At 34.7% G+C, this 13178-nt stretch overlaps 1 protein-coding gene across 2 annotated transcripts in view; it reads left to right on the forward strand.

Annotated features, from left to right (window-relative positions):
* Positions 1 to 13178, forward strand: part of RPAP3 (RNA polymerase II associated protein 3) — a 42832-nt gene that overhangs the window by 11144 nt on the left and 18510 nt on the right. For both annotated transcript variants that reach the window (XM_007179240.2, XM_057557436.1), the window contains exons 6-9: positions 2329 to 2450; positions 3177 to 3247; positions 4254 to 4379; positions 5858 to 5985. In XM_007179240.2, the coding sequence (XP_007179302.2) occupies positions 2329 to 2450; positions 3177 to 3247; positions 4254 to 4379; positions 5858 to 5985 (447 nt within the window). The remainder of the gene's footprint in view (positions 1 to 2328; positions 2451 to 3176; positions 3248 to 4253; positions 4380 to 5857; positions 5986 to 13178) is intronic.

Raw genomic sequence — 13178 nt, forward strand, 5'->3', positions numbered from 1 at the left:
GCTCCAGACGCGCAGGCTCAGCAATTGTGGCTCACGGGCCTAGTCGCTCCGCGGCATGTGGGATCTTCCCAGACCAGGGCTCGAACCCGTGTCCCCTGCATTGGCAGGCAGACTCTCAACCACTGCGCCACCAGGGAAGCCCCAGAACATTATTTTTGAAGCTACCTTTGATATTCTTTTCCATATCCTGACCCTTGTCCCTCCCTGTAAACCACTATCTTGAGTTGTATATCATTCTTTTGATTTAAAAAAAAAAAAGTTCATTATATATGTATATATCTTTAAATAATATATTGCATAACATTGCTTATTTTTGAGCTTTAAAAGTATTTCATACCGGATGTAGTCTTCTGTGGCTTGTCTATTTCTTTGAATAGTATCTTTCTAAGATTTGTTCGTATTTTGCATATAGCTGTAGATCTCTCATTTTCACTGTTATATGCAGTTCCTTTTCAGTAATATACCATTATGTATCCATTCTCCAGTTGCTGGATTGTTGGTTTGTTCCTTTCTTCCTCTCTTTCCTTTTCTTCTCCCCGCTTTCCTTCCCTGCCTTCCACCCTCCTTCCCTTTCTTATTTAACAACAGTGATACTGTGAACACTCTTGTACCTGTTTCTTGGTGCTGGGTCATAGGATGTGCACAGGTTCAACTTTAAATAGTGGTGACCAGTTGCTACAAGGGTAGTTGTAACATTCCCATTAGCAGTGTATAAGAATGAATGTTCCATATCTTTACCAACACGGGTATAATTGGGCTTCTGAATTGTTTTCCGTCTAGGGGGTGTAAAATGGTAATTCACTGGCCTTAACTTGCATTTCCCCAATTTCTAATGAGGTTGAGCATCTTCTTATATGTTTATTCACCACTTATTTTTTTTTTTTTTCTATGAAATGTCTGTTTTATCTTTTGACCATTTTTCTGTTAGGCTGTTTTGCTGTTGATTTTTAAGAGTTCTTTATTCTAGATACTAATTCTTTAGTGTTTATAATAATTATCTTCTCTCAATTTGTAGCTGATCTTCCTTTTTTATGGAGTCTTGGTGAGCAGAAATTTTTAATTTAATTTTATTTTTTAAAAATATATTTTATTATTATTATTATTTTTTCGACCCCACCATGTGGCATGTGGGATCTTAGTTCCCCAACCAGAGATTGAACCTGTGCCCCCTGCATTGGGAGCTCAGAGTCTCAACCACGGACCACCAGGGAAGTCCCAGAAATTTTTAATTTTAATGTGTTTCATTTATTGATTTTTGTAATATGTTGGCACTTTGAAAAATATGATTTGTTAAAGTAGTTTCCTTCCCTGAGTTCATAACAGTCTCCTATGTTTACTCGTAAAAGTTTTACTTTTCACACTTAAGTCTTTTTATATATGCTGAAGGTAGAATTCCAATTTCATATCTTTTCACATGAATATCCCAGTTGTTTCAGATCTATTTGTTGAATATCCATGCTTTCCCCATGGATCTGCAATTCCACTGTTGTCATATGTCAAGTTTGCACGGATCTCTTTTTCTTCTCTCTATTCTTTACATTGATCTGTTGCCCATTACTATAACCATTCCACACTGTCTTTAATTATTATAGCATTATAATTATAATAAGTCTTGGTATTTGGTATAGGGCATTCTCCTACCTTATTATTCTCTAGGAATGTTTGGTATTTTTGAACTTTTACTTATCAGTATAAATTTTAGAATCATTTTGTCAAATTCCTTGAAAAATTTTGATTACAATTGCATTGGATTTATAGATCAGTTTGGAGAGAATTATATTGTTGTGTTTTTGTGTCTTATTATAGATGAATGTGAAATTGCTCTATTTCTTTGATGTCTTTGAAGACAGTCTTGTAATTTTCTGCATATGGATCTTGTACATCTTTTGTTAGATTTATCAGTTTTTTGTTGCTGATTTCTAGTAGAGTAGCCACCTTGCTAAACTTTCATTATTTCTAACAATGTCTCCAGATTGTTTTGAGTTTTCTTGGTAGACCATCATATCATCTGAGAATGTCAGTTTTGTTCCTTCCTTTCCATTTCTTTCGGCTGTTGTTTCTTTCTTACGGAACTACATTGGCCAAGACCTCTAGCACAGTACTGAGAAAAAGCAGTGATAGTGGGCATTTTTGTTCTTTGCTTTAAAGGGAGTACTGCTCACGTCTCACCATCAGGAATTATTGATTTGAGTGGGCTTCAGTAAAAGGAGATGGGAAACATGCCTTCAATTGGGAAGTAAATTCCCTTTTCAGAGATTTCAGAAACAAATTTTTTAAAGTTTTGGTTTAACAGATGATTTTTATTAACTTTATTTTTTTAAATTGTAGATTTGCTGTTGCTGAGTCTGATTGTAATTTAGCAGTTGCCTTGAATAGAAGTTATACAAAGGCTTATGCAAGACGAGGTGCTGCTCGATTTGCTTTGCAAAAATTAGAGGATGCCAAAAAAGGTATTAATATTTTCCAAGTCATCATTATCTAAAAAATTATTGAAAATTTTAATTGAACTGATGCTATACGAAGAATAATAGAGAATCACAGTTACTACCTTTAGAGATCTGTCTATTATTGAATAAAACTCATTTTTGCAATTTAAAACGTGTCTTGATATTTTGGGAAAAGAGCATGTTATTTGCCACCAATTAGACTTTGGTTCAAATTCTCATTTGACCATGAGCTGTGTGACCAGGGGAAGGTTATGTATCTTCTCTGATTTTCAATTTCTCATCTGTAAAATAGGGATTAAAACATCTTGTTGGCTATTGTGAGGCTAGAGGTAATGCATGTAAAGCCTTAACACATTTTTATTTGTAAATTCTAAGCCTTCCATTATTCCATAAAATAGGTTTGCATAGTACAAATCACAAAATCTGAATGAAGCTGATGTCTGAATGATTGTGCTCCTTCTTGGTTTTATGAAGTATAACTATGATAGCAAGTATTTTTCCTGGGGCTGGTAGAAGAAGGTGATCTGTCACAAGGATTCTGTCAGAGTTTTGTCTGTCCTGGGGGAATGGAGGAAGTCCAGTGGCATAATGTTAGTGTTTCTTAGTTCCTCTTAATTTTGCTATAGGATAGTTACCTATTTGTCACATGTAAGCAAATGATTGTTGTTCTATACAGGTTTTTTAATCTCATATATCTTTCAAATATTCTTTATCTTCTGTTTTACTCAGATTATGAAAAAGTATTAGAACTGGAACCCAATAACTTTGAAGCTACAAATGAACTCAGGAAAATTAATCAGGTAAACTATAGTTATTTAAATTAAGTACGTTACTTATTACTTTTATTTGGTAAAGTAAAGGTTTTTGCATAGACTTTGTACTACATAACATAGACATTTTTCTACTTTTAATTCTTTGTACTATAGAGTTTTTTACTAAACAAATTTGTAAGCTAGAGGTGGTATAATGGTATTTAAAGATTCTTAATTAGTTATTATCTTAAAAAGTTGTCTGAGATATTTAGAACTACTGCTGCTTCACTTTTTCCTAGATGTCAGAATCATTTTTCTTTATCTCACTGATTTTTCTTATTTGGCTTGTGCTTTGATTTTTGTACTTTTGCATATTTCTTTGATTTCGTATAGTTTTAAACTTGCTCCATCTTTATGGTCTATATAGCAAAAATAATACTAATTTTTTAACAGTAAGAAAATAGATACTTAAATGTAAAATTTGCTGTCAAATGATACTGAACAGTTACATATTCCTTTTACTTTGCTGTTGAATCAGTTATAATTATTTTGCCATCTGTTGAAACTTTGATAAAAAAGTGACAATGATTGGGGAAAGTCTGCCTTTAAATATTGCCATTACTTATTGCACATAAAATCTGTTGGTAAATACATCAACTTGATTATAATTGTGAACTGTATTGTATATTTTTGTGTTTTGTCCTAGGTCAAATAATGACTATGAATATTAAATTTGAGAAATTTGGTGATGTGGTCTCAATTACCTTCTTTATTTTTGAAAATTGTTCCTAGAACAGTGTAGAAATTCAGTAAATATTTGTTGGATAAATAAATGAACAACTATCTTTAGTGAATATTACTTATTTGGAATAAGATGCACATTAAATTTCTTTGCTTTTTATTTTAGTAAGTAGAAAGATTTTGAATTGGCATAAATATTAATTATTTGAAATGTGGCAGGAATTCTAATATATTTGAATAATTTGTTTTAAAGTCAAATATGTATGCGTCTTCCATTACTTCTTTTATTTTAGCTGACTGCTATGTCTCCTAGGCTTTAACTCCCAAAGAAAACTCATATCCAGAGGAAGCTGATACAATGATTAAGTCAGCTGAAGGAGAGGAAAAACAAATTGAAGAGCAACAGAATAAACAGCAGGCCATTTCAGAGAAAGATCGGGTAATACAGGATTCCAACAAATATATGTTTCTCTGAGCTTACTCTTACCTTTTTGTGTATCAGTTAAGTTTCTGTCTTTCCTAATATTATATTAAAATTCTTCTTCAGTAGAAACTGAAACTTAAATATACTAAAACTTCTGGGGCCTACTAATTAAAACTTAGGGTAATTGATGACTTAATACATAATTTTAAAAGAGTATTTAAGTTTAGGAAACAAATTGTTTTTGAGCATTTTAACATATATTTACATATAGTGGTTATAAATTTAACATACAAATAAATTACAATTCATTCTTACTTATTTTTCATTAACTCCCACTGAACTATTTCTGATCAAAATTTCTTTAGAAATCCTGAGTTGAGATTTAATTTAACATATTATAGCCTTTCATGGACCCACAAAAGATTCCTAATAAATACTTATGGAGTGATTATTGATTGTGATATATCTGATTCTGATTATAAATAAATGTTACAGTGAAATCTAGTATACACATTCCAATACAGTTTAACTTATTCTATGTTTAGGCATATTAATGTTACTGGAGAGTGAGGTGTACAGTCTGGTACTCTGTTCTTTCACAAAAATTATTTGAGTTTTGAAATTCTTTTGTACAGATTCTATTTTTTATGGCTGTGCCTTGTGGCTTGTGGGATCTTAGTTCCCTGACCAGGGTTCGAACCAGGGCCCTCAGCAGTGAGAGCGTGGAGTCCTAACCACTGGACCACCAGGGAATTCCCTGTACAGATTCTAATATAACTAAAGAGTGTAATATTCGGGCCTATATTTATTTATTTATTTATAAAATTCTATTTACTTATTTATTTTTTGGCTATGTTGGGTCTTCGTTGCTGCGTGCGGGCTTTCTCTAGTTGCCACGAGCGGCAGCTACTCTGCGTTGCGGTGCGCGGGCTTCTCATTGTGGTGGCTTCTCTTGTTGCGGAGCATGGGCTCTAGGCACACGGGCTTCAGTAGTTGTGGCGCACAGGCTTCAGTAGTTGTGGCTCACGGGCTCTAGAGTGCAGGCTCGGTAGTTGTGGCACCTGGGCTTAGTTGCTCCACGGCATGTGGGATCTTCCCAGGCCAGGGCTCGAACCCGTGTCCCCTGCATTGGCAGGTGGATTCTTAACCACTGTGCCACCAGGGAAGCCCCTGGGCCTATATTTATTAAAATGTGTTTTTAATTTAAGCTTTGTCCAATCTTTAATTAATAAAATAATGGTTAATGCTGCAAGGTAATATAGTAGCATACTTTTTTTTTTAGTACTGAAAAGAGATTAACGCCAATATAAAAGCAATCCAGACTAACAGATTCTAAAACATGTATCATGGATTTTTAGCAATTAAAATATAGTTTAATTACTGATATAATGATGGGTATACTTGCAGTGTTGCTAAAGATTTGAATTCAAATAATTTTTTTTTTTTGCATTTTCTTTTTTTATTCTTCTCCATGCTTCTTTCCAAAATGATAGGGGAATGCATTTTTCAAAGAGGGGAAATATGAAAGAGCAATCGAATGCTATACTCGAGGGATAGCAGCAGATGGCGCTAATGCCCTTCTTCCAGCTAACAGAGCAATGGCCTATCTGAAGATTCAGAAGTAAGTACTGGTTACTTTTAATTCTTTTCAAGATGAAAAATGAAATTTACCATAAATTGGCATATTAGCTAAATAATAAATTTAAATTTAATTCATTTACTCCTAAGCATTAAAGTTAAATGAGAGAGAGAGAGAGTGTGTGTGTGTGTCATAGTACATATTCAGTAAAAGTTAGCTCTAAAATATTTTTCCAGTTTTAATGCTCTGGCATTACACAGTTTAACACTTCTTTAATTTCTTTATGTTATTCTGAATTAGTGATTTGAAAGTTATTTTTAACCTCAGAACCCTTTGGGCAGAATCTTATCTAGAAGTGTATACATATATAACAAAAGGGAATTGCTGTCATTGAAACTGCTGATTGATTACATATACAACTAAAACTTGGTCCTGTGATACTAACCACATATTTCTCGATGCACGCAAGGGCTCCATGTTGGACAGTCAGCAGGATAATATCTGATGACAGAAACTATGTCTTTGAATCTGTTGTAATAATACTTTACACCCTAGTTACAGAATTTAAAAATCCTATAAATATTATAAGTAAGGATTCTAAACATTTTTGGTGCCATAGACCGCTTTGGCTGCATGGTGCACCTTTCTCAAGATAATGTTTTTAACTGCATAATTATACATTTAGGATTACATAGGAAATCAACTATGTTGAAATAGAGGTTTAAAAATATTAAAATTTGCGATACATTGGTATACATACTTTTAAAACTTAACATAGTACAAAATGAGAAACTACGTTTAAAATGCAGGCAAGTTAAAAATAAAAAATACAGGCAAGTTAAAGTTAAAAAATGTTTTAAAGACATATTATTGTGAAAGTTTGAGTAAAGCCACTAGAATTTGGGGGTGTTCTTTGACACATCTTCCACATATTGATCATCCAGTATGTCTAGGGAATGCCCAGAAAGCAGCACAGATGATTACATTATACCAGTGTGATAACATATGGCTTCATTCTTTGGCATCTGAGTGACTGCTAGGGACAGAGTTGCCTGGTAGTTGGCCAGCTGTGTCGTAGGAGCGTTTATAAACGGGTACTATGATCACATGCAAACAAACAGCAGGTTAAACTACCACTGTATTCCTGAAATAGTTGTGGTATCTCAAAGGTATCTGTAACAAATGTAATGTAATATGAAAATAACTGATTTTTACTGGTGACAAAGTCATAGGTACTGTTTTTACTACTGTGGTTTGTTATCTACAGTTGTAATTGAAAGGAAAGCTGCATTTCATTTAAAAGTTAATGAAAATAAGGATACAGTATTTTTCCCATCCAAGTTTTCAGATCTCTCACAGGATCTCAGGCTAGGAACCTCTATCACAGAAGAAAATTTTGATTGTATATTTAACCTCATTGAAACTAATAGACACATTAGAAGTGTATTATTTTGATTAGTCAGAGTAAAGATCATTGCATATCTTACTAACTTAGGAAAATTTAGAATTTTGCTATTCTAGAATTGCACATGATTTAAAAATTGTAAGGCCTACATTTTTAGGTTTGACTAGTGCCAAGAATAATACCTTCTAATAGGTGATTATATTTACATTTATGAGAGCTCTAATTAATTGTGTTTTATTGCTTTAGTTGATAACCACATAAGTATATTATGACAAGTTAACATCTTTTAATCTGAAAGAACTATTATGTGACTTTTTTTTTTTTTTTTTAATTTATTTATTTATTTTTGGCTGTGTTGGGTCTTCGTTTCTGTGCGAGGGCTTTCTCTAGATGCGGCGAGCGGGGGCCACTCTTCATCGCGGTGTGCGTGCCTCTCACTATCGCGGCCTCTTTTGTTGCGGAGCACAGGCTCCAGACGCGCAGGCTCAGTAGTTGTGGCTCACGGGCCCAGTTGCTCCGCGGCATGTGGGATCCTCCCAGACCAGGGCTCGAACCCGTGTCCCCTGCACTGGCAGGCAGACTCTCAACCACTGCGCCACCAGGGAAGCCCTATTATGTGACTTTTTAAAACATCTTTAATGGAGTATAATTGCTTTACAATGGTGCGTTAGTTTCTGCCTTATAACAAAGTGAAGCAGCTATACATATACATATATCCCCTTATCTCCTCCCTCTTGCGTCTCCCTCCCATCCTCCCTATCCCACCCCTCTAGGTGGTCACAAAGCACCGAGCTAATCTCCCTGTGCTATGCAGCTGTTTCCCACTAGCTATCTGTTTTACATTTGGTAGTATGTATAAGTCCATACCACTTCTCACTTCATCCCAGCTTACCCTTCCCCCTCCTGGTGTCCTCAAGTCCATTGTCTACATCTGCGTCTTTATTCCTGTCCTGCCCCTATGTTTTTCATAACCATTTTTTTTTTTTAGATTCCATATATATGTATTAGCATACAGTATTTGTTTTTCTCTTTCTGACTTACTTCACTCTGTATGACAGACTCTAGGTCCACCTCACTACAAATAACTCAATTTCGTTTCTTTTTATGGCTGAGTAATATTCCATTGTATATATGTGCCACATCTTCTTTATCCATTCATCTGTCGATGGACACTTAGGTTGCTTCCATGTCCTGGCTATTGTAAATAGAGCTGCAATGAACATTTTAGTACATGACTCTTTTTGAATTATGGTTTTCTCAGGGTATATGCCCAGTAGTGGGATTGCTGGGTCGTATGGTAGTTCTATTTTTAGTTTTTTAAGGAACCTCCATACTGTTCTCCATAGTGGCTGTATCAATTTACATTCCCACCAACAGTGCAAGAGTGTTCCCTTTTCTCCACACCCTCTCCAGCATTTATTGTTTCTAGATTTTTTGATGATGGCCATTCTGACCGGTGTGAGATGATATCTCATTGTAGTTTTGATTTGCATTTCTCTAATGATTAATGATGTTGAGCATTCATGTGTTTGTTGGCAATCTGTATATCTTCTTTGGAGAAATGTCTATTTAGGTCTTCTGCCCATTTTTGGATTGGGTTGTTTGTTTTTTTGATATTGAGCTGCATGAGCTGCTTGTATATTTTGGAGATTAATCCTTTGTCAGTTGCTTCATTTGCAAATATTTTCTCCCGTTCTGAGGGTTGTCTTTTGGTCTTGTTTATGGTTTCCTTTGCTGTGCAAAAGCTTTAAAGTTTCATTAGGTCCCATTTGTTTATTTTTGTTTTTATTTCCATTTCTCTAGGAAGTGGGTCAGAAAGGATCTTGCTGTGATTTATGTCATAGAGTGTTCTGCCTATGTTTTCCTCTAAGAGTTTTATAGTGTCTGCCTTACATTTAGGTCTTTAATCCATTTTGAGTTTATTTTTGTGTATGGTGTTAGGGAGTGTTCTAATTTCATCCTTTTACATGTAGCTGTCCAGTTTTCCCAGCACCGCTTAATTGAAGAGGCTGTCTTTTCTCCATTGTATATTCTTGCCTCCTTTATCAAAGATAAGGTGACCAAATGTGCATGGGTTTATCTTTGGGCTTTCTATCCTGTTCCATTGATCTGTATTTCTGTTTTTGTGCCAGTACCATAGTGTCTTGATTACTGTACCTTCGTAGTATAGTCTGAAGTCAGGGAGCCTAATTCCTCCAGCTCCGTTTTTCTTTCTCAAGATTGCTTTGGCTATTCGGGGTCTTTTGTGTTTGCATACAAATTGTGAAATTTTTTGTTCTAGTTATGTGAAAAATGCCATTGGTAGTTTGATAGGGATTGCATTGAATCTGTGGATTGCTTTGGGTAGTATAGTCATTTTCACAGTGTTGATTCTTCCAATCCAAGAACATGGTATATTTCTCCATCTGTTTGTATCTTTATTTTCTTTCATCAGTGTCTTATAGTTTTCTGCATACAGGTCTTTTGTCTCCTTAGGTAGGTGTATTCCTAGGTATTTTATTCTTTTTGTTGCAGTGGTCAGTGGGAGTGTTTCCTTAATTTCTCTGTCTGATTTTTCATCATTAGTGTATAGGAATGCAAGAGATTTCTGTGCATTAATTTTGTATCCTGCTACTTTATCAAATTCATTGATTAGCTCTAGTAGTTTTCTGGTAGCATCTTTAGGATTCTCTATGTATAGTGTCATGTCATCTGCAAACAGTGACAGCTTTACTTCTTCTTTTCTGATTTGGATTCCTTTTATTTCTTTTTCTTCTCTGAGTGCTGTGGCTAAAACTTCCAAAACTATGTTGAATAATAGTGGTGAGAGTGGGCAACCTTGCCTTGTTAGTGATCTTAGTGGAAATGGTTTCAGTTTTTCACCATTGAGGACAATGTTGGCTGTGGGTTTGTCATATATGGCCTTTATTATGTTGAGATAAGTTCCCTCTATGCCTGCTTTCTGGAGGGTTTTTATCGTAAGTGGGTGTTGAATTGTGTTGAAAGCTTTTTCTGCATCTATTGAGATGATCGCATGGTTTTTATTCTTCAGTTTGTTAATATGGTGTTTCACATTGATTGATTTGCATACGTTGAAGAATCCTTGCATTCCTAGGATAAACCCCACTTGATCATGGTGTATGATCCTTTTAACGTGCTGTTGGATTCTGTTTGCTAGTATTTTGTTGAGGATTTTTTCATCTATGTTCATCAGTGATATTGGCCTGTAGTTTTCTTTCTTTGAGACATCTTTGTCTGGTTTTGTCTGGAAGAGTTTGAGAATGATAGGTGTTAACTCTTCTCTAAATGTTTGATAGAATTCGCCTGTGAAGTCATCTGGTCCTGGGCTTTTGTTTGTTGGAAGATTTTTAATCACAGTCTCAATTTCAGTGCTTGTTTTTGGTCTGTTTATATTTTCTATTTCTTCCTGGTTCAGTCTTGGAAGGTTGTGCCTTTCTAAGAATTTGTTCATTTCTTCCAGATTGTCCATTTTATTGGCATATAGTTGCTTGTAGTAATCTCTCATGATCCTTTGTGTTTCTGCAGTGTCAGTTGTTACTTCTCCCTTTTCATTTTTTTTTATTTTTTTATTTTTAAAATTTATTTATTTTTTAACATTTTTATTGGAGTATAATTGCATTACAGTGGTGTGTTAGTTTCTGCTTTATAACCAAGTGAATCAGTTATGCGTATACATATATCCCCATATCTCTTCCCTCTTGCGTCTCCCTCCCTCCTACCCTCCCTATCCCATCCTTCTAGCTGGTCACAAAGCACTGAGCTCTGGCTAATGGTTTATCAATTTTATTTATCTTCTCAAAGAACCAGCTTTTAGTTTTATTGATCTTTGCTATTGTTTCCTTCATTTCTTTTTCATTTATTTCTTATCTGATCTTTGTGATTTCTTTCCTCTTGTTAACTTTGGGGTTTTTTTGTTTTTCTTTCTGTAATTGCTTTAGGTGTAAGATTAGGTTGTTTATTTGAGATGTTTCTTGTTTCTTGAGGTAGGATTGTATTGCTATAAACTTTCCTCTTAGAACTGCTTTTGCTGCATCCCATTGGTTTTGGGTCATTGTGTTTTCATTGTCATTTGTTTCTAGGTATTTTTTGATTTCCTCTTTGATTTCTTCAGTGATCTCTTGGTTATTAAGTAGTGTATTGTTTAGCCTCCATGTGTTTGTATTTTTTACAGATTTTTTTCCTGTAATTGATATCTAGTCTCATAGCATTGTGGTTGGAAAACATACTTGGTGCGATTTCAGTTTTCTTAAATTTATCAAGAGTTGATTTGTGACCCACGATATGATCTGTCCTGGAGAATGTTCCATGAGCACTTGAGAAGAATGTGTATTCTGTTGTTTTTGGATGGACTGTCCTATAAATATCAATTAAGCCCATTTTGTTTAATGTATCATTTAAAGCTTGTGTTTCCTTATTTATTTTCATTTTGGATGATCTGTCCATTGGTGAAAGTGGGGTGTTAAAGTCCCCTACTATGATTGTGTTACTGTCGATTTCCCATTTTATGGCTGTTAGCATTTGCCTTGTGTATTGCGGTGCTCCTATGTTGGGTGCATAAATACTTACAATTGTTATATCTTCTTCTTGGATTGATCCCTTGATCATTATGTAGTGTCCTTCTTTGTCTCTTGTAATAGTCTTTATTTTAAAGTCTATTTTGTCTGATATGAGAATTGCTACTCCAGCTTTCTTTTGATTTCCATTTGCATGGAATATCTTTTTTCCATCCCCTCACTTTCACTCTGTATGTGTCCCTAGTTCTGAAGTGGGTCTCTTGTAGACAGCATATATATGGGTTTTGTTTTTGTATCCATTCAGCCAGTTTATGTCTTTTGGTTGGGGCATTTAATCCATTTACATTTAAGTTAATTATCGATATGTATGTTCCTATTACCATTTTCTTAATTGTTTTGGGTTTGTTATTGTAGGTCTTTTCCTTCTCTTGTGTTTTCTGCCTAGAGAAGTTCCTTTAGCATTTGTTGTAAAGCTGGTTTTGTGGTGCTGAATTCTCTTAGCTTTTGTTTGTCTGTAAAGCTTTTGATTTCTCCATCAAATCTGAATGAGATCCTTGCTGGGTAGAGTAATCTTGGTTGTAGGTTTTTCCCTTTCATCACTTGAAATATGTCCTGCCACTCCATTCTAGCTTGCAGTTTCTGCTGAAAGATCAGCTTATGGGGATTCTCTTACATGTTATTTGTTGTTTTTCCCTTGCTGCTCTTAATATTTTTTCTTTGTATTTAATTTTTGATACTGTGATTAATATGTGTTTTGGCATGTTTCTCCTTGGATTTATCCTGTATGGGACTCTCTGCACTTCCTGGACTTGATTGACTATTTCCTTTCTCATATTAGGGAAGTTTTCAACTATAATCTCTTCAAATATTTTCTCAGTCCCTTTCTTTTTCTCTTTTTCTTCTGGGACCCCTATAATTCGAATGTTGGTTCATTTAATGTTGTTCCAGAGGTCTCTGAGACTGTCCTCAGTTCTTTTCATTCTTTTTTCTTTATTCTGCTCTGCAGTAGTTATTTCCACTATTTTATCTTCCAGGTCACTTATCCGGTCTTCTGCCTCAGTTTTTCTGCTATTGATTCCTTTTAGAGAATTTTTAATTTCATTTATTGTGTTGTTCATAATTGTTTGTTTACTCTTTAGTTCTTCTAGGTCCTTGTTAAAAGTTTCTTGTATTTTTTTTTAAAATTAATTAGTTTATTTATTTTATTTATTTTTTGGCTGTGTTGGGTCTTCGGTTTTTGTTTTTTTTTTTTCTATATGAGGGCTTCCTCTAGTTGCAATGAGTGGGGGCCACTCTTCAGCGCGGTGCACGGGCCT

Source organism: Balaenoptera acutorostrata, chromosome 11, assembly GCF_949987535.1.
Source record: "Balaenoptera acutorostrata chromosome 11, mBalAcu1.1, whole genome shotgun sequence".
Taxonomy (NCBI): Eukaryota; Metazoa; Chordata; class Mammalia; order Artiodactyla; family Balaenopteridae; genus Balaenoptera; species Balaenoptera acutorostrata.